Below are 21,706 nucleotides of genomic sequence, written 5' to 3' on the forward strand. Positions count from 1 at the left end.
CACTGTATGGTTTGCTAGTCTGTATGTTTTCAACACTCGGAGAAAGAAAAAAAAAAAAAACTCAACCACTAATGCTGTTTTCTAAGTGTTATTTTTTTAATATGATGCATTTGTACAAAAAGCCATAGGCCTACATGTTTTGATAATAAACCACTTAATTTATTATGTCAATAAAAGAACACTTGATGTGACCGTTTGTGGTAGCTTTGTCAGAGTATCGTTATGGCATCAGAAGGAGTCCAAAGAATACGAGAAGGACATGCTGTACTTTTCCTCCATCCCAGGTGTCCTCAGTTACATACAAAAGAAGCTCGAAAAAGGATCGAATGTGTTCAAAAGTGTTCAGGGTGAAGCTCGAGCTCCTTTTTGATCCTGTTTTCCACGAGAAGAGAGTGGCTGGAGTCTGTCATTGGAAGACTGTAACTCACAAATACTTGCTTTTTGGTCTTCTTTGCTGCAAAATAGACACAAACAGACAATTATTTCAGTTTCAGTTTGGATAATACCGAGAATGGTTTTGCTACTCTGTACCGCAAAGGCTAAACACACTAAATATATCATAAAATTTGTCTTAACAGTCATGAATCTGCAAGAGAATTGGTCTTTTTCTGTCAATATTTTGTTGGTTAATGGACTTTTTTCAGTGTGTTTGCATGTTTTAGCCTCTTTACCACAAATCCTGTCAATCTTTCATAACTGCCAGCCATTTTCCAAAGTGTTGCAAAGGTTTTTGATTTTTTTTTTTTTTCCACACCTTTCAGGCAGCCTCTGCTTTTAATTACACTCTGTACGGTAGGAAAATCAACTTGTGGAGACTTGAAACCTGTTTGACATCCGTGAACATCATTATCACTTTTATTTCTGTCAAACATGGGTTATCATATGATGGTTACACAATGCTGACTTTTCACTTCAATCTGCATTTGCAACTGCCGTTAGCACACAATGATAATGTTACTCTGACACTCAAAGCCGCTTCAAGTCTCTGCATCCTGACTTTTATATTGTTCTGACATTTTATATTGTCCACATATTTGAAAACCTGAAGCACTACCAGGCTTTGAATAGCTGTTGGCGGTCTTCTTTATGAGTGATTTTTGGCTAAAACACACAAAAACTCAGATTTATTCCTTTCATATCCACAATAAATGACCAGCGTCATAAAAAAAGTACAATTTCCTACTTAGGAGAAACAGTAAGACACATTAACTCATGAAAAATCACACAGCGTTACCTAATCTCTGTGCCAAAGTATTTGGAGCAGTATTGGATGGGTCCCCCATGACTAATGTAGATAATGGCATCGAGTCCTGCAGAGAGAAAAGGAACAAGAACAGCAGCAGTTAGTCTTTTTACAGGCAAGTAAATGATTAACCTTAATATCCAAAATAATGTTTTTTCCTCTTAATGTCCGTTTGTTAGCCCAGGTTTTTCCAAAACTTTTAAACTGAGGACATTCAATCCCAGATTTTGACCATCTTTTCTCCCAGTGACTCCTACTGGAGTACAGTTAAGTTGTCTCTGTGGTTTATGGTGTAAACAGATGATGTCAAAGAAAGAAAGGTTCTGTTGTCTGGGCAGCAGATTTATTATATTTTGTCTTCTAGGAACCTATAAACCATCCAGTGGCCCTGTGCTGGAAAAGTACTGAATGACAGGGGCCTTAAAATAAGATTATGACACCGGTCCATGCGACACAACAGAGCTTCATGACAACATGATGACGCCTCTCTCTTAAAGGGGACATATTATACTTTTCCTTATTTTCTGTCATATATGTAATGTATGCAATGAATGCAAATAACCATGTAAACATATGTAGAAGTAACCCCTGTGAGCAGAAAGCTCAGGCTTCAGACTGCTCTGAATATTAGGTTTCCAACGGTTTTTCTACTTTTGAGACAAGCTGACGTCGGCTCGTGACGGATTTCTTTATATGGTCATCTGCTCCACGTACAGCACGTCCACAAGTGCTGCAGGGTGTGTTGGTCAGCTGCTCTTGTTTGTGTGCTGGATTTCACTGCTCCACTAACATTATGGCGTTTCTGTGGCTGTTTCTGCTCATACTATTCCTCCCTACATTACTTCTAACTGATCTGCTGAACAAAGAGCTCCAAATATCTGCTGATCTTGTCGTGTTGACGTAGCGCCGTTAACGAAGCTCTGCTAATTCAGTGAGGAACGCATTTCATTTCCTATAAATTCCTCACAATAAAAGTCTCCTGTTATTTACGGCTTGATCCCGATGGGCACGGCTGCGTCGCATTCCAGCTCCGACGCAGCTGCCGGAGCCGATCGCAGCCGCTCTAGTTGATGCTTGTGGTCTCACCAGACACACCGCAGCATGTTTCAGAAGTCTCCCTGTTACTGAAACTTCTGCCATCATAAAAATGAATCACATGGAATATTATTTTTGGCCACAAATGGACACACGAGCACCAAAACTCAAAAGCTCTGAACAATAAAACACACACACACAAAACCAACAGAACAAAACAACTAAAACTGTAATCAATCTTTCCAATAAGTGTCCAACCTTCTTAGGATAATCAAATAAAGAAAATGTAGGTCTCAGTGAAAACTGTTTGCAGAGTTGAATACTACATAAATTACTTGCATGTTATCCCACTTGACCCTAATGGGATGTCTTTTATTTATTACTGTATGGACCAAAACTGTGCGCAGTCTGTTCATAAATATCCAAAATGCAACTTCTGTATATCCCTCAAGAAACATCTTGCTTCAGTAATTTTATTTTGTTGACTCTCCTATTTTATTGAATCTTACTATCTTTTATTTTGTATTTTGTTTAGTTGTGTGGACACACTGTGGATTTTGGCTCCCATCACTTACATTTAAAACGCATTTAAAGGGGATCTTTTAATAGTCAGTATGAACAGGAGGAATAATTACTGCGAGGAAAACATCTTTAAGTGTTCATATGAGCACATGACTGTTGTTTTAAGACAGACTCGAAAAAACTGTGAACCCATCCTTTAAAATCCCTAAATAATATCACATCATCTGGTTTAAAATGAAAACCATCTCAGTTCACCGCTTCATACCCCAGTCGACAAACTGGTCTACACAGTTCATACAAAAATGTGGCTCCAGCAGTTTTTCTGTATTATTATTATTATTATCTAACGTGTGTTTTACTTACATATTTGCTGCTCATTGAAACAGCTAAGTTGGACAAGACTGGAGTCGAGCCGACCCAGAGGAAAAACCCGCCGCTCAGCTTCATGACGTGAAAATGTACCGTCTGCTCCAAAATCTTCTCCGAAAAATTGTGCACCGAAATGGCATCAAACACCGCTCCATTCTGTGTTTCGGTCATTTTTATTTAACTTTAGTTAGTTGTTTTAACTAGCAACCGCTTGAACTCGTGCTAGCTGTAAACAGAAACACCAACTTCCGGGTTAAATCGAAAATGGCAGCCTGAAGCAATCGATCACCAATTGTTCAGATCTGCAGCACCAGAGCAACAGATCTTTACCTGAGCAGTGCTGAGTATAATTACACATTTAGAATAAACCTGTTAAGAAACTACTTTCTAATAACACATCCTTAATAAGAAGCTTATAAATTGTAAGTTAATACTATCAATGATTAATAATAATGTGTTATAGATCATAAGAAATATCAAATTTGGGGTTTCCATGTTGTGAAAAATCCCTTTGGCAGGTGTTTATCCTTTCTATTTGATAATAATTCACTAATAAGTGTTGGTTATCCTTTAATAAAAGCTCATAGGTTTCTCGCTTTCTAACAAGCCATCAAGTTTGCAGTTATAACTGTTCAAAGTTGATGAAGTTTTAGTCAAATGAAGTTTTCATAACTTGATAAATAATTCCTTAACCATTAATGAAATGAATGAATTCAAGATTACTGTCATATTTCAAAATGAGACTTGAAGTTTTTAGCATCACAAAAAATGTCTCCATGAGGCCCTCTCACAGGAAACAGTCAAATTTGCAAGACATTTGCAATTCATATCAGTTGTAAAATTAAGCACTCAACAGTTCATTAACGTTAGCTAACAAAAATGTATATAAGTTGTTGCTTCATATTAGCCTTGCGATTAGGTTATCAGCTAACGTTAATGACATTTTATAAAATCTAAAAGTAAGACTTCTGGCTGCTAAATTAAGCAGATTAGAGATTTTTATCAGTGTAATTTCAGATTAATGAAGGCCATAGCTAGCTGTAATGCTAACATTACTGTCATTTTACCATTTTATCTAAACAGCTTTGTGATATTATGAAAAATGTTATCATATCTTAATATCAGCCATGTGATGGCAGAAGACAGCAGCTGTTTATGTTTATCTAAACATTAGCATTGTGATGGCCAAATTTAGAGATATACATGATTTACTTAATATGAGCTTAGTTTAAAATTTAGCAGCTAATGTTAATAACATATATTTAGATGAACCTTTGCTTTGTGATTGCTTAACTTGAGCAGCTAATGTTATATTATTATATTAATATTTGCAGCTAATTTTTTTTCTTAATGATAATGTTGTGAATATTAAAATAAAAGTTAGCACCTAATGCAACAGACATCACCTGCCAATATTACTCAAATTGTATAATTTCATCCTAAATAGTTTATCATACATAAAATTAAAAGGTAAACTTTATGACATTTTTATCTTACTGACAACTGTGGGATGGCCAAAAGCAGCAGCCAGTGTTGATAAAAATGTTTATTTTGAAAATATTATCTTTGTGATCACCAACATTAGCAGCTAATGCTACTGTTTTATTAAGATTTTATTTTAATGCGCGTGAGCGTTGTGATGGACAAAGTTAGCAGCTAATGTTACTGACATGTCATCTTATGATATCTAAACCACAGCCTGGTGATGGTCAGTAGCCAAAGTTACAGCTAATGCTACTGAATCACATAATGTAGGAAATAATAAGTCACCCACTACTGGTATCAAAAAAAGTAATCATGGAAGTATTCAGTATTTAACAATTGTTGTATTAATCATGAGCTTTGTGAAAACAGGATAGAAGAGAAATAATTCACAAAGTTTATTGTCTTTATGTAAATATTTGTGATGACCTATTAGTCACTGCAGTTCTCCTTTCGCTGAGTTAATTAATCAGTCAATTGTCCAGAAAGTCCTCCACCAATTTGTTGAATTCATCAGCAAACCTCAGGTGGAGATTGTGTTTTCCCTCTGGCATCAGGTGTAATCTAGATGTGGGAAGGAAAATAGATATTATAGCATATGTCTTTTAAACTGAATTTCATGAATTTCATATTATTCTATTGTTGTGTGGTCTCACCGTGATCCTTTGATGTGTTTGAGGAGGTACTGTGGGTGGACGCCGGGCACCATGGGGTCTTTCTCTCCATGGACGATCAGGGTCGGACAACTGATCAGGGGCAGAAGCTCAATGCAGATACTCCCTAACCAATGGAAATTAAATACTTTATCTTTGCTCTTAAATGACATGTATCAGAACAGTAGAAAACATGGAGTATCTCAAATTTATTTCCATATGTTCCTAAAAATAGCAGCTTGTATGACAAATTCCATCAGTCACATTCCCCTTCATTTCTTCTAATTTCTGATGTTGTTCAGTTTAAGGTTTCTCTACTTGACTTGTGTAATGAATCTGTAGCAACATGAAGTTATCACCTTCTGGTCTGTGTGCATATTGTGCGATTCCATCCACCCAGGCTTCCCAGGTTTTAGCAAAGACTTCTGCTCCATACACCTCCTCCATGGGCTGCCTCATCCTCGCACTCCACTTGGACACATCTCGGACCGCTAGGTGTCCCCATAGAGACACATGCACACACGAACACAAACAACACGCAGATAACAGAGACTATGTCATGCACATTTACACAAAAATAACCCAAGGATGACTACATTGGTGGTAACCAACAACATTGAAAAGCAGAGTAGAAATACCATCGTAAAGGTTGAGGTCATGCTGGGAAACAAAGGCATTGGATCCCCATACGACCATCTTGTTGATCAGGTTGGGGTTCCTCGCTGCTGCAATCAGAGCGGTGATTCCTCCATCGCTCCACCCCAGCAGGGAGAACTTGCCAAAGCCCAGTGCCTGCCAAGGAAATGAAAAATACCATTGAACAGTAGCAAAGTGTACTGGCCTGTAGTTTTATTTACTGCAGCTGCAAAGTGCAATCTGTGGAGGCAGTAAGTATTCAGTAACTGGATTATAGTCAGGGGGAGTAAAGGGGAAAGAATGCACCAATTTTTCTAGTCAATTTTCTGCGTTAATTAGCTGTTTTACTCTGTGCATGAATCTTAGAGGTTTCCTGTCTGCAGCAAATGCAGTAAATAATAAACATAAAGAGAAATAAGCTGGTCAAAAACTGTTCAGTTTGATAATAATTATCATCCTTGGCTGTTAAACAGATGGATCAAACCTTCATCAGATCCACTGCATCCTTTGCATCCCTTTCAAAGAAGTCGGGGGGGAAGTCTCTGTCTGGGGGACGGGATTGTCCATAACCACGGGGATCCCAGCCCACTACAGTGAAACGTTCCTTATTCAGGGACTTAAGCTGAGGTCCAAAGTCTGTACGAGTGCTTCCTGTCATAGAAAAGACAAAAAGGGCTTTAACAAGCTTAGAAAATGCTTAAAGAACAAGAGAAGAGGAGGTGTGTTGTTGTATTTACCCAGTGCTCCAGGAAACAACAGCACTGCGTGTTTCCCTCTGCCTGTCTGCTCGTAGTACAGATCCACTCCATTAACACGCTGCCTGCCGGAAGCCACTGAAGAGCTGCAGGGAAACAGAAAGGTAGACTTAAACAGTCATAGTGGTGGAAAAGAACAGAAAAGCTAGTGAAAAATATTAGTTTTCATTTGGCAGTCACACCATTACACAAAACAATCAGTCCCAACAACTACAGAAATCAAACTGCAAATTTTTAAAGGAAATTGTAAAACCAGCCATTCAGACAGAATAACAGACAAAATTAAGTTTGATCAGAGAAGGCGATACAGGTTGAACACCGTGGTCCCCATAGCCATCAATGACAACTCCAGTTTCTAGTCATTCTTCTAATTTGCGGCTGAATCTTGATGTATGACATTTTTCCTGTACGAAGTTGTTCAATCTGTTTTGTTTGGGTCTACTGTAACTGTAACAGTATTTTGTCTTTCGTTTATTTACTTGCTGCTTGTTCTAGTTTCAAAGTTTGCACATCCAGGTCTTTGCTCCCGCTGTAAGAGGGAGAAGGGCCTCTGACCTGAATACATTAATCAAACAGGAAGCACTGACAAGGACTGCAACCGCCTTACAAAAAGTGTAATAACTCTTTAGTAGAGAGAAGGTTTTGTGGATTTATGTAGGTATTGTGCAGATGTTCAAAATTTTCTGCAAGATAAGAATCCTGTTGGATTTTGGCAATCCTGCAGGATATTTTGAGATGTCCTACAGTTACACTCACTGTCCTGCAGATTGTAAAAGTTGTTAATTCATCAGAGTAATAATCAAATGGACTATTGTTTGGTTGAAAAACTACTTAAAAATCAAAAAAATTACACCAGTCACAGTCCAAATGTTTTAAATGCTGTCTTATCTTCTTCTACAGGAATGTAGAATACTAAAATATACCATATTATCATATATTAATACTAACAGCAGCTATGAAAATACTAGCCTAGTGCTAATGATATTAAATACCAGCATATAAGTGCTTACTAAAAACAGTGAAACAATGGGAGTTATGGGGTTTTCCCTACAGATCATAAGAATTTCTGCATTATTTCGTGTATACTGTTGTTGAGTGCACTCCCTGGAGACACTACGCCATCTAGTGGACTATAATCACACAAGCCTTCAGAGAAAATACTCCTGCATGAAGGCGAGGCGGGCGAACATGCTGCTGAAAAGCAGAGCAGACATTTCCTGCTTTGACACTGCAGCGCTCCGCAATCAGGTTAAAGTCCAGCTCTTTAGAGTCGTGCATATTAACAGGAAAATTACGTCGTTAATACACTGAAAACAGTTACCAGTACGTCTGTGTGGCTGTCATGGCTCTCTTGATGTCAGGTCTGCACTTTAAGAGACGTCCTCCGAGTAAGAACAACGCCATTCTTAAGAGGTGCAGATGGACGCAGCAGTCCTCGCCTGCAGGTTCCCACTTGGTTTAAAGATTGAACAAAGTCTTTATCAGGATGGTGAACATGTAATCCTGCAACGCAAGTTTTTTTTTTTTCAGGGAATGCGGGAAGGTCGAATCGGTTTGGCACTTTCCACCTCCACCTTGACAAGGAAATTTAAAGCGAAAGTACGCAAACAAACCCAAATTTAATAGTAATACAAAGTTTAATATAATGCAAGATACATTATTGAGTATCTCTGTAAGGCTTTATTTAACAGTTTCCCGAATTCCCTAAAATCTTTCATAATGATAAAACACTGAAACTGCATTTTAGTTAAGTTAGTTAGTTACAAGCAATTCTTGATTTCCAAAGGGATTTCTTGGAAGAGCTGCTCCAAAAAAAGCAACTTTCCAATTCATATTAAAAACCACATCCTCTATAGTGACTTGTATGGTTGCCTATACTGACAAATTTCACATTTTTGCAGTTGACTCATTGTATATTGACTAAAAGACTTTGTAGGTTACAATAGCAATTAATAGAAATTAATGTAATAGTGTAGTTTATCAAAGTTAGTAACATCAGGGACCATATACAAAATGCATTCATTTCAAACAAAGAGAAATGATGCTTTGCACCAGATACAGCTTCTAGCTAATTTCCATCTGTAGTCTCAAAACATGTACCTACTGGAAACTGTCTTCATTTTCCATGTAATTAGTACCAAATCACACAGTGGTTTCCTACAAACATCCTATGAAGACAGTTACTCATCAGTTTCTTCCTAATAAATTAAAGGAAACTATGTGAACTGTGAAAATAAGGTCACCAGTATTTCTGCCCTCTTTATGTCAACTCCTGCATGTCTGTTGTACACAAGTATGAATTAATAGAAACCTTATTGACTTCATGGATTTATGGTATCACTATAATATTCCTGTACCATTAGGGAATATAGTAGAGTTGGAACATTAGCTGATTAATCGATCAGTTGGTTGACAGAAAACTAATTATGCAACTGTTGTGATGATAAATTAGTAATTTAAATCATTTTTCAACCCAAAAAACAAACATTTTTTCAAATGAGAGGATTTACTGCTTTTCTCCGTTTTACATCACTTTATATTGAATATCTTTGGGTTTTGGATTGTAGTTTGAACAAAATTTGAAGAGAGCACATTGGGCTCAAATTGCAATGTTTTTTTTCTCACTATTTTCTGATGTTTGAAGAATAGTTTGACGTTTATATCATTATTACAAAATTATACATGTATTTGCTTTCTTGCAGATAGATGAGAAGATCAATACCACTTTCATGTCTGTTGGATGAATATGAAGCTACTGCCAGCAGCCAATTAGCATAGCTTAGCACACAGACTGGAAACAGGTAGTTTTGCAGGTATCTGATTATAAACCAAAATATTTGGCAAAATCTAATTTTTGATTTGTGGCGCCACATGGAAAGTTATTGAAAGGCATTATTGGAATTTCTCGTCTACTGACATTTAATATCTGTAGTTAATTTAATGGCAATTCATCCAATAGTTGTCAAAACATTTCACTAAAACCGAACAATGCCAACCTCATGGTGGTACTGACGGAAAAGTGAGGGGATCACTAAAGTCATAAGGATTCATCATTTGGAGACCATGAATGTCTATACAAAATGTCATGACTACCCATGAGGTGGTGGATATACTAAAAGATTGACATTGCCATCCATACAGCTAGCGTGGCTAAAGCACCATTTTTATTAAATGTGCAGTGGCATCTAGCAGAACAGACTTGGCAGAAATGGAATATACTATTATATTATATATGTATTATATATAATAAAGAAAAAATATGTTTTAATTAGTGTATAATCACCTGAAAATAAGAATTGTATTTTCATTACCTTAGAATGAACCCTTTATATGTACATAGGCAGCAGATCCTCTTTCACGGAGCACGCCATGTTGCACCGCCATGTTTCTACAGTAGCCCAGAATGGACAAACCAAACACTGGCTCTAGAGAGGGCCTTTTGTGTTTCGCAGCCACCGCAGGTTCTCCTACATACTTCGAAGGGGGCGGCGAGAGGGAACCTCAACGCTAGATGCCACTAAATCCTACAAACTGTTCCTTTAATCTAGTTTCTCAAACATGAAGACTGGCTTCTTTTCTTTGATTTGTAAAATTGTAAACCTCTTGTCAGTCAGACAAATATATGCAATTTTAAGACATCACTTTGGTTATGGGAACTTGTGATGCGCACCACTAGACCAAAAAACCTGATTATCCGATGACTATTTTCTTGCTTGCTAGAAGAGATGAGAATGATCTTTAGTTTCGGCCCTAGAATGCAGGGACTTTACAATGTGGTATTGGTTTTTTTTTTTGTTGCAGACCAAGGCCTAGGAGTCTTTTACAACCTGCTATCAAACTTGAAAGTAACTCCTCAAGTAATGTCTCCTCTTCCCCTTTTTAAAGATTGATTCAGTCATCAACAACTGACATCCTTTACTATCTATGCAGCACAGCCCCCACTCCCTCCTCCCACACACACAGACACACTCCTACACACTCCTAGTGCTCTGACAAAGGTGTTTTTTTTTATGCATCATCTTATTCAAAAAGGCCCCTGTTTCTAATGTGTCTGTTTATCAATGGTTTTGACCCACTGCTGCGAGTTGTTCAGACCTAGTTCTAGGCAGGCTGCTTTTTGTAAACGCCTCCACTCACGTCTGCTTGTCAGTGCGTCTGAACTGTGCCACTCTGTGAACCACACACAGGAACACAAGACAAGACGACAAAGCCGCGCTAAAAATATCTCGATCACCTCAGAGCAATGTGTTGAAGATGCAGTAGAATTTACTGGAAATGTTGTGACTGATGTAGATTCCAGTGGATGTCCATTGAGAATCAAAACAAAATTTAAGCTGAATGGAGGAAGTTAGGCCTAAGACAAAATCAGGTTATAAACAATTCTTGTAAAATAAGGGGAAGTCAATAAGTAACAAACTGATAAAGCAATGTTTTTGGAGTGATATAACTTGGTAACTATTGAGTTGATTGCCATGACATTTGGTACAAACATCCATTGTCTTCAGATGATGAATCCTACTGACTTTGGTGATCCCCTGAATTTTCCTTTAGCACCACCGCAAGGTTGACATTTTTATTTTGGAGAGACATAACTTGGCAATTACTGGGTTGATTGGCATGATATTTGGTACAAACATTCACAGTCCCTTGATGATGAATCCTACTGACTTTGGTGATCCTCTGACTTTCCCTGTAGCGCCACCAGCTGGTCAAAGTTTTCATGTATTCAAATATCCTGACATCGACTACATGGATTAGCACAAAATTTGATACAGACATAAAAATACCTTTAAACCCTCAGAGCAAAGTGTCAAACATGTAGCAGAATTTACTGTGAATGCAGTGATTGATGTTGAGTCCAGTCATAATTTAAGCTAAATGGGGGAATTCTTAGTTCTAAGACAACAGCCATGTTATATACACATTGACACTGATATCTAAATTGTGACTTACTCCAAGTGGCATGTATTTTAAACCTGTCATGCTCCTTGTATGGTGTAACACCTCAGCAGATAGTTAGCCAGAGTTTAACCCGCTGTTGGATCTGTTCTCCTATGCCCTCTGGCCCTCAACCATCTTTGTCTGTTTGGTATGTGCCTGTCTACGGTCTCATGACCCACTCCAGGTCTAAATATAAATATCCAAGCAGGGTGTTCAACTGCTAAGGTCACATTACGTCATCCCAGGCAACATATTCTCAATCAAGTTGCACATGGGGCATGAGCTGTGGACATGTCAGGGGCTTTATGATCTCTTGGGTCACACAAAGAAGTCATCAGGGGAGGCTCGTTGATGTATTTTGTTGTTGAAGGGACTTGATGCTGCTGGAGCACTGGATTTTATCATTTGAAAAAAATCAGATTGTAGTCTTAAATTTGTCCTAAACTTGAATTGCTTTTTTTTTTTTAGCTTTTTAGCAGACATGGGTAATGGAATAAACAAGGTACATCATAATGTAGGATGGATTTAAATGTCTACACTTTAAAGCATAAAAACATTCAAATCTTAATTAAGCTGTCATACTTGTGCATTGTTGATTTACTTTGACAGCTTCTGCATGCTCTGTTTAACTCAGTTTCTGTCTTCCTCTAGGTCCTGCCTGATCTTTATCTCGGAAATCTCAAAGGTAAGATATGTCCTGCCTCTTGTCATTTGAGTAAAAAATTGATTTATTGTCAGGACAATGTAGTAGTGTGTGTTTCAGTTCCTCATATTAAGGGGCATGTGGTGAGATGCTACACTGAGTTCAGTTTCTATAGAGTGGAGAGGTCACAGTGCAGGAGAGAATGATTGAAACCGTGTATTTTGATGTAAAACGAGATATTTCGGTATGTTTGTGCCTCTTTGTGCAGGGGTAGGAGTGTAACTCTCTCAGCAGCTGGAGGAAACAAATTATTTTTGTGAGCTGCTTTGAGTGGGTGAGGGTTAGTGTGGGAGGGGATGCCCCGCAGTGTGGGGGTGTCCCCAGCGTGAACTGTATTCCACATCTTTCCATACAACAGCAAATGCAATAATTCAGTTGATGCGGTTTTAAATATTTGTGCACACATGAAATTGTGACTTCACAGGAAATGTGTTAAAAATATCAATCACTTTTTGTAAACATGACATGTTCAAGGAATCACTGACAAATAGGAAATGCGACATCTTTCATGTTAATTAAGGCCTTTGATCTCCGTAAAGCCGTGTTGCTTCGCATATTTTACAACATCTAAAACTGTGAACATGTACGAGTAGGAGTTTCACTCTTTATACCTAAAAATGCAGATATGCTGCATTTGGAGAAAAATCGGTTGTTTCAACTTTCTCGTCCATTTAATTTTGTTTAAGAAAATAAAAATTTTTATTATTTACGGCCTATTGTTCATAAAAACTAATTGTATCTCTGTCTGTCTGTCTACTGGTGTTTATATTGAAATCAATTTAATATATCATAAATTCAGTAGTTCAAAATATGTAAATTAAAAGTGGCTTACCAACACCAATTTTATGAAATACACTTGGGTCAAGAGTTGAGATGGAAGTTGCTACTCTGCTGGTTACGTTACCTTTAGCAGGAGATTATAATTCTGCTTCCCTAACAGCTAGGGAAATATCGTGAAGTAAATTTACTTTTAGTTATAGCTAATGCTAACTTGCTAACCATGGATATCTGCATGCTAGATTTATCACTAAAACACTAAAAGGTTTGTTCAGAGTTGCTGGTGTTTGGCCTGTTGTATTTTTTTTTTTAGCTCCGTGTTATAATAACTGCAAATCTCACATGCTGGTTTTACACTATGACATAATAATTTTCATGTGGCAAAAAAGATGCTAAAATGTATGATTCTGGTCTTTTGACCAAATGTGCAGTGATGTGGTTTGGTTTTGAAGGACGGTGTCTTTGCTCAGTAGAATGCCAGTTCGTTGTTTGCTTTAAAGGAAAAGTTTGATATTACATTAATAAATACTAATAATCATCTCATTTAACTAATAGAGCTAAATGAGATGATTGATACCTCTCATGTGTTTGTATGGTAAATATGTGCATCATCTGCAAATATCATAAACATTTAAATTAAGTGTTCTAATATTTATTAATTTTATGCTGTAAGCTGTCATTTCTTTCTCACAGTCTATGTGAATTTTCATATGATATGTGAAATTACATTTGTTTACTTGATTTGGCTAGCTGGAGGGTCCAGTGCTTTAGACTCATCTTGGTCTTGTATAGCATCATGAGCATCCTGCAAACTTGCAAAGCATGAGAAAAAATGCTCAAAGCACATCTGTCCAAGCTAGAAAACATTTGGCTTCCTTTTAAAGAACAAAATTTGATTAAAACAATTACTGTTTCTTGCTTTTGAGCCAAGCTGTTGGACTGTTTTAGAAACACTGGTTTTCCGGTTTTTCTTTCAGTTCAAAACAAGACCAAAACTTTTAAACTATATAGCCACATTGGTTTTGGAGACATTTAGGGAGGGTGGTTGTTGGTGGGTAGAAAATGCTTTATTTAGGTTAGATCCTACGTGGGGTGATTTGTGATTGGAGGGGAGCGATATTTGCGATTTCTTGGTTTTCTTTGTGATCCACAGATGCACGCGATAAGGAGCTGCTGGCACAACACAACATCACCCACATCCTGTCCATCCATGACACAGCTGCACCCGTTTTGGAGGTGAAAAGTCTTCTGTGTGTGTCTTAGCAGCATGCATGACCCCTTGACCCTGACACCAGTTCAGCCAAGAGTCTATAATTTCGTATGAACTCAACAGCGTTGTTTCCCTCTCATTGTCCCGGCTGCTTAATACTCATTCTGAAAGTGTGTAAGGTAGCAGACGTGCTGCTCAGCTATATCCTGACTTGATATTTCATCAGCGCTGCGACTAACACATATTGTCACAACTGATTAACCTGTTGTCCGATTTCCAAATTTATTGATTAATTGTTTAGTCTGGAGAAATTACAACAAATTGTGAAAAAAGCGCCCTCAGAGCCCAAAGTGACATCTTCAGATTTATTGTTTTTCCATACAATAATCCAAAAATCAAAGTAGTTTAGTTTCATATAAAACACGGAAAAGAAGAATGTCTTCACATTCTAGGAACTGGAATTAGCAGCATTTTTGGGGGCATTTTATGATTGAAAAATGATTTAAATGATTAATCAGATAATTGTCTAGTGATCAACTTATCAATTAATCAAGTGATTGTTTCAACTCTAATCTTCACTTCAGTATGACCTCGTTATCCTTTGAGGTATTTTGTTTATTTTGATCTCTTTTATCTCAAGGATAGTCTCTGAAGACTGTATCATCCTCTACAATCTGTGTATTAAATGAGGTCATTGTAGTTGTGTTTGTGAAAGGAGAAAAAGGAAGAGAATAGGATGTCATATGTTAAAATAAAAGTCATATTTTTATCAAGAGGATACTGAAATGGACAACTTCAATAGATATGAAAGTCAGATGTTCTTATTCTCAATTTTGCCTGGAAAGTCCTTTTTGTCTTGTATCAGTCACAAGACGTGGAATTCACCAGGTTTCACCAAATAAGCAGTTTTCTTACTGACTGTGATGCTCCAATATCGTGTTATAGGACCCCTGTGAATATCTGAAAATTTGTATGTTCTTTTCAGTTGGTTTGTCTGTGATGCAGCTGTGATGCAGATGCAGGCCAGCTTGCTGTAGGATATTTTTCACGCAAGATGCTTTTAGCTCAGCAGCTTGAAGTCCATAAAGTCTTGAAAGTGCAACTGCATTAACAAAGGTTTCTGGCTTTTTCATCGCTGCATTTAGACGTGGCGATTTGTGTATGAAAGAGCGGGAAATGTGTTTTTCTTTATGTGTACGTGAGTGAGGGAGTGAGGGTGTGAGTGTGAGGAGGAGAGAAAGAGCTGATTCTACCATGAGAACTTGGTGGGTTGACAGTTGAAATTTGACTCTCATTGATTTCCATTAGTAACAGATGCAAGAATATACTTTCCTTGCAACTGAAGTATATAAGTAATTAAAAAAGTTAATTTAGTGGTTTTCCTGTGACGCTATCCTCTCAGTACCATTATGAAGTAGCAGTAAGCTAAATGTTGCACATTTTTGGGTATATACACGTCCAATGATTTATCTTATGCATTTGAAATGTGATTTCTTCATTGTCACTTGATTTCAGCCCAACAAACACATTGCATTGTGATATTTTCCTCCCTTCGTCCGCGATTGACCCGCCTTTGAAAATCTTGAGTTTGTTTGAGATCTTCAATGTCCGCTTTCACAACTTTCATCTTTTCTTGTTGAAAGCGAACATGAAAAGTGCTCAGAGATTTCTGTACACTTTCTCCATCCATGCTAGTATTTTCATTACACTGAAGAGAAACAGCAACTTGTATTACAGTATCACTACCCAAACTGGTCAACCACCAAAAGGTTTTGGGCTTGAAATTATGTCTGAGCCTGCAGACCGTCTCTGAACTTCATTCAGCAATCTCGGCCGCTGTACAAAGCGTAGTCTTTATCATGGGATTGTTGGCTGCTTTGTGTGCATGACACAGCTTTTTGAGTTCAGTATCATTATGATGACTCAGGTCTGTTTTACTGGTGTAGGCCAAATGGCCAGATGGGATGGTGTATTTGCATACCTAACAGTCAACCCTCTGAGTGATTTATTTCTTGGAAGACAGCATGATGGTTACTGACAGAGGAAGATATAAATTTGCAACCAATTCTCTGAGGTCAAATGTGTCACTTAGCATATCGTGTAATGAAATAACGAAGTCAGTTGTACAGAGCAAAATCTTGAAAAATGCCTGTATGCAAGAAAAAAATGCATTTCAGCACTAATCCACAATTTGCATGCACACTATTTGGAAGAATACTTATGATTTATGTATTTTGTGGGTACAATTTTACAAAAAGGGCAACTGAGTCATGGTTATGATGAGTTTTGAGAGCGATTCTGCAAAGATACGAGGAGTTCTCAGTATTTTTTTTGCACAATATGACTCTGTCAAAAATTAAAAGTCAAGTATTATGTGCTTCTCTGATATGTGCATTAGTAGTGTAAGCGTGTGCGTGCATAAGTACTACAGCATGTCTGAGGTTTGCATGTGCAAGCTAACCTGTTTGGAGCCCTTCCAGAGCTCAGGGTGTCCCAGAGGGCTCAGGGGCTTTCACAGCAGTGCAGTCATTACGGGACAAGGTGGTTTCTGGGGCCTTGTATGTACCATCAGCTGCCAGGTGCACTGTACAGAACACACACGCAGAGGCACACATCGTTATGTCATGACCTATGATTCAAGTGCTGAGCAGCAGGGTCAGAGGGGCAAGGTTTCAGGGGACGTCCCATACACAAAAAACAGGAAGTGAACTTAGACCCAGTGCTCAAACAGATGACCTGACCCTTGCTGCAGCTTGTTCGCTGTTGTTAATATTAATTCATTGTTACATCTGCAGAGAATATATTCTGTTGTGTCATTGTAATCTAAATTATTCCCTCCCTCCCCTATAGGACATGACATACCTTTGTATATCTGCTGCAGACCACTCCAAGCAAAACCTGTGAGTACTTTAGATATAATATATGCATATCCTAGAAACACTGTAATATGGGAAATAAAAATGCAAAAACAAAGATAAAAGCAGAGGAAGAATAAGAAAAAAAGGTCCAACCAGAGGATATTGTAATCTATTGTAATTTTCACAGTTTATAGATATATAATGTTAATGTAAAATTAACTTTTTTGATATCTTAGGAACCTAGTTTTTTGAATTTCATACAGAAGTAACCTCATTCAGTGCATTTATTAAGAGAAATTTACAAACACAGAATAAATCATATTATTTATTATGTCTCCTGGTTGTAAAAAGTTCAACAGCTAATATTTGATTCAATAATATATAATATATATTATACAATATATATTTATTGCATCATATTAAACTGAATTGGGTGGATTTGAATAAACACATGCAATTATATGAGTGTCTCATAGAGGTTTGAAAACTGTTGTTTCATTATTATTTTTGAAATATGGCCTCACGATTTTCTTTTTGAGTCTGTATTACCAATTTTTACTTTGAACATGTTTTATTTTAAACATTTTAATTCTGTATTTATAATGTCATAATTTGCCAGGATGCAGTACTTCAGAGACAGCATCATGTTTATCCATGAGTCCAGGATCAAAGGAGAAGGCTGCCTCGTCCACTGGTGAGCGACAGTAAACTCGAAAGATCCTGTGGGTTGGTTTGTTCCTTTCTTGTGTATTTTTGGACTTCATTTTAAAGTCATATCTAAAACGATACTTAGTCCTACTTGGTCTTTTGCATATTTTTTTGACCATTTGAAATAAAACATTTTACATATCGTTTGTGTTTTTCACCCACTGTGTGGTTTCTTACATCGTTCTCCATCCTTCTATTGTATTTAATTTAAAAATAGGTGACATTAAGTCGATGCGATGCGTAGTGTATCAAAGTAACAATCTGGTGTTATTTATTAGTGGGGATGTTGAAAGGAAGGAAGGATTAATAACAGTGTAGATTTTTATCTATTTAGGTGATTTCTGACTGGATGTTCCCCCAACTTACTTTATCCACTACATCATCAATCAGGTCATATCTCAAAATCTGACAAAAATGTTGGTTACTGGTAATTTGATATCTTCAGAGCCCCACTAAAGATCTAGAAATCTGTGCAGACGGTTTATAAACTGCTCTGCTTTCAGATTCGTAATCCGTGCCCTTGAATTACAAATCCATGTCCACGGATTTGTAAACTGTTCCCTAAAATTTAAGTATTACAATTTTTTTTTATTTTTTTTTAATAATTTTTAAATTTCTAAATTGCCATCACCCTGTTTGATGCTTCATAATGGGACAGGCAGTCGCACTGTAAATGGGAGTCTCTCACACTGTCTTGACATAAAGTTCGGCTAACAAGTAAGCTTGGGAAGCTAACATTAGCTGCTTCCGCGCTAGCCTCAAACTGAAAGGTTGGTTTTGGAGTGAAAAGTCTAGAAGAAAAAATAAAATCTGTGTGTAAATCTGTACTTTTTTTTTTAGAAATCTGTGCGCACTCCGTAGATAATCAACTTTAGGAAAAAAGGGTGTTTTTACACAAAATAATCAGAATATTTGAGGATTACTACAACTGACGCTCTGTGCTCTCAGTGTGGCAGGAGTGTCCCGCAGCGTGACCTTGGTGGTGGCCTACATCATGACGGTTACGGGCCGCGGCTGGGTGGAGTCTCTGGCGGCGGTGAGGGCAGCCAGGCCGTGTGCGGGGCCCAACCTGGGCTTCCTGCGTCAGCTGGAGGAGTTTGAAAACACAGAGCTGACACAAGTGAGTAACACAATGCTGATATCACTGATAATGCTGATGATTTTCATTACACCAAACCCCATTTATAGAGACTGTCCTCCCGAGAAAAATGACACAGTAGGTCGCAATATCAGTCACCAACAAACAACATAGTTAGATTGGACTGACAGATGCCTTCTAGCTGTCATAGAAATTATGACCCAGAGCAGAGGTGTAGTTGAGAAGACGTGCATGTACAGTATGTTGATATGTTGCCAAATGAGACTGCTGTTCATTTCCTGTTTCTGACTGCGAGTGTCACATTTTCACTTGGGACAGTTTCTTATAAACTGTAACTATAATTGTCCCCTAACCTTAACCCCATGGTTATTATTGTAGATATGACAGTGAAGGTCTCCTAACTTCGACGTAGTAACTTTAACCAAACAACATATTTGGTTGTTTAATTGGGAAGACTTATTGCCTTTATGATATTAGTTATGGTTGACATTTTTTTCAGGAATAGCCATTCAGTGTATTTCCATTAGTAATTGCTCTCTGTATAGTAGCTTGTATTATTCCTGGTGAAGTCTGTGTTTGTGGAGAGCCAGTGTATGTGGAAGACAGTATTTGATCATGGCCTCAGTATTAGTGGTCAGTTTGCTTCAACCGAAGTGCCGAAGGGCAAAGATTGGAACGTTGTCTGAGATGTTTCCTCTCCCGACACCTTCCTGACGTTGGATTTTGGAGGTTTGACATTTTTTGTGACTTTGTGAAATTGACCTTGTGACGATGATTTACCAGATGTCAGTAAGCAGGATTTGAAAGTCTCTCTCAAGCTTTCTTTTTTCATTCTTCATGCACTTACTTTCTTCTTATACATTTTCAGTTTATTCAAACAGCTGCAACATTATGAAGACCCTTCAAAGCCTCTAAAAGTTGTTATCCCCATATTTTAATACATCTGGAAGGAACGTGTATGAACACTCCGGTCTTTAGATGTGGTCGGAGGATGTCATATGTACTAGTCTGGTACCTTTAACACTAAAGGACGGATATGCTTGACACAAACTAGTTCAAACGACGTGTTGTCAGACCACGTCTAAAGGAAAAAGTGTTTATAGCTGTTCTGAATGGCTGCACTCTAAGGCGGAGTGAAAAGCCGGCCGTCATAGTTAAGCTCGAGATGCAATAATCACCACCATGCACTTGTTTGTACACACGAAAAGTGATAGAAGTAGTTACGTGAGGTTGAGAGAGAAGCACATCCTGATGAATTTTTCACCTCTAGACACCTGGCTAATTGTTCTGAGAAGTGGGTTTTTTTTTTTTAGTTTAAGACAGTTATAGAAATTGTCAAATGCAGAACCCGCAATTCAGATGTCAGAAAGGTGAGGTAGAGGTTTGACAATCTGACAAGCACTTAGTCTGAAGCATACTGACCCCTTAAAAAGCACTTACTGCTGCCAGGTGTCACCAAATCAACCAGGACTGAAAATCTAACTTGAACTTTCCTCCTGTCTCTCTTTACTCTCTCACAGCTGGAGACTTCCTCCGTCTCTCTGATTCTGTTTCAGCTTTTATGTAACTCACTTTTACACTCTCCTCTCTCTTCTAGTATCGGGCCTGGTGGAAGGAGCGGTACGGGAAGAACTCATTCAGTGACGACGAGGAGGTCGGAGCTCTTTTGACTCGCAAATCCAACGGCAATGCCTTGACAACCGGCGTGACATCGGCTCTGGCCACAAGCGGCACCTGAGCAAGTCATTACTAACTTCTTACATCAGCACAAGAAGAACTGTGGGAGTGGCTGCTGCTCGGGCCACGAAACTCACAAAGACCGGCAGCTGCATGAGAAAAGAGGATTTCTGCCTTTCATTATCAATCCTGACAAAAAAGTTATTGATCTCCCCCCCCGGTTCAGAATCTCCCCCGGCTGAGAACGGCTGGACTTGGGGGGAATTTTAAATGCCAGTCTATCAGTCCCCTTTGACATGATATGTTCTTGCCCCTAACTGTCAAAACAACATGCAAGGGCAGTCAAGCAAGACCACAAGAAAATATGTACATACTGTCCACAGTGTGAACACACATTTAGTAGTGTGCACTCCCCCTGTCAGTTATGTTATGCTGTGTCTTGTACTTGAAATATGAGTATTACTTTCTGTAGAAACATACAGTATTTTCCAGTAAAACTCTATTGGAAGCGGTGTTTCTTTATTTATTGCGTTATATATTATTGAAAAGTAAAAAAAAATTGAAGTTTTATGTTTGATTTTTGTGTTGTTAAAGTGTGCATGTTCCAAAGAGGACTACAAGAAACAATGATTCATTCTTTTTCATGTAAACAGATGGTGGATTAAAGATTCACGCCTACGTTTCTGATCCAGCAAGTTTGCATTGTGCTTAATAAAATAATAACTGACATGAGATATAACTCATCAAGTGAATATTTCTGTATCTATATAGAGAACTGGTTCCCAACCTGCGGGGTCGGGATCCCTACAAGGGTCACATGGTTATTAATAACGTATAGAAAAGCAGAGAAAACATCTCTGCTGTACACAAAACTATATTAATTTCATTATATTTTCCTCTGATCTTCTTTTTTAGCTAGTTTAAGTCATTTCAAGTCTTTTAAAAAATTGAAACAAAACAAGAAAACAATCTTATCTTTGGTTGATTGTCAGTAAAAGTTCTGCATTCAAAATTTTACTTAAAAGAAAAGCAGAAAAG

General features: G+C 37.8%; 3 protein-coding genes across 5 annotated transcripts; 1 reads left to right on the forward strand and 2 right to left on the reverse strand.

Annotated features, from left to right (window-relative positions):
• Positions 1-75: 75 nt before the first annotated feature.
• On the reverse strand, positions 76-3,443 carry psmg4 (proteasome (prosome, macropain) assembly chaperone 4). Its single transcript, XM_044360611.1, has 3 exons — positions 3,164-3,443; positions 1,235-1,310; positions 76-454 (listed from the first exon to the last, which is right to left on the reverse strand). The coding sequence occupies exons 1-3, from the start codon at positions 3,338-3,340 to the stop codon at positions 333-335; spliced, it is 375 nt and encodes a 124-aa protein (XP_044216546.1). The 5' UTR covers positions 3,341-3,443; the 3' UTR covers positions 76-332.
• Positions 3,444-5,025: 1,582 nt separating this feature from the next.
• On the reverse strand, positions 5,026-8,230 carry bphl (biphenyl hydrolase like). Its single transcript, XM_044360606.1, has 7 exons — positions 8,017-8,230; positions 6,678-6,781; positions 6,425-6,591; positions 5,943-6,096; positions 5,664-5,795; positions 5,308-5,431; positions 5,026-5,215 (listed from the first exon to the last, which is right to left on the reverse strand). The coding sequence occupies exons 1-7, from the start codon at positions 8,097-8,099 to the stop codon at positions 5,125-5,127; spliced, it is 855 nt and encodes a 284-aa protein (XP_044216541.1). The 5' UTR covers positions 8,100-8,230; the 3' UTR covers positions 5,026-5,124.
• On the forward strand, positions 7,869-21,398 carry LOC122988357 (dual specificity protein phosphatase 22-B-like). Of its 3 annotated transcripts, none has more exons than XM_044360609.1 (7): positions 7,869-7,943; positions 12,288-12,321; positions 14,270-14,352; positions 17,177-17,226; positions 17,804-17,878; positions 18,841-19,012; positions 20,589-21,398. In XM_044360609.1, the coding sequence occupies exons 1-7, from the start codon at positions 7,884-7,886 to the stop codon at positions 20,727-20,729; spliced, it is 615 nt and encodes a 204-aa protein (XP_044216544.1). In that variant the 5' UTR covers positions 7,869-7,883; the 3' UTR covers positions 20,730-21,398. The 3 variants fall into 3 exon arrangements, with proteins under 3 accessions (XP_044216544.1, XP_044216542.1, XP_044216545.1); XM_044360607.1 differs by lacking the exon at positions 7,869-7,943 and adding an exon at positions 8,115-8,294; XM_044360610.1 differs by lacking the exon at positions 7,869-7,943 and adding an exon at positions 11,888-12,138.
• Positions 21,399-21,706: the final 308 nt, after the last annotated feature.

Source organism: Thunnus albacares, chromosome 9, assembly GCF_914725855.1.
Source record: "Thunnus albacares chromosome 9, fThuAlb1.1, whole genome shotgun sequence".
In the NCBI taxonomy this organism is placed as follows: Eukaryota; Metazoa; Chordata; class Actinopteri; order Scombriformes; family Scombridae; genus Thunnus; species Thunnus albacares.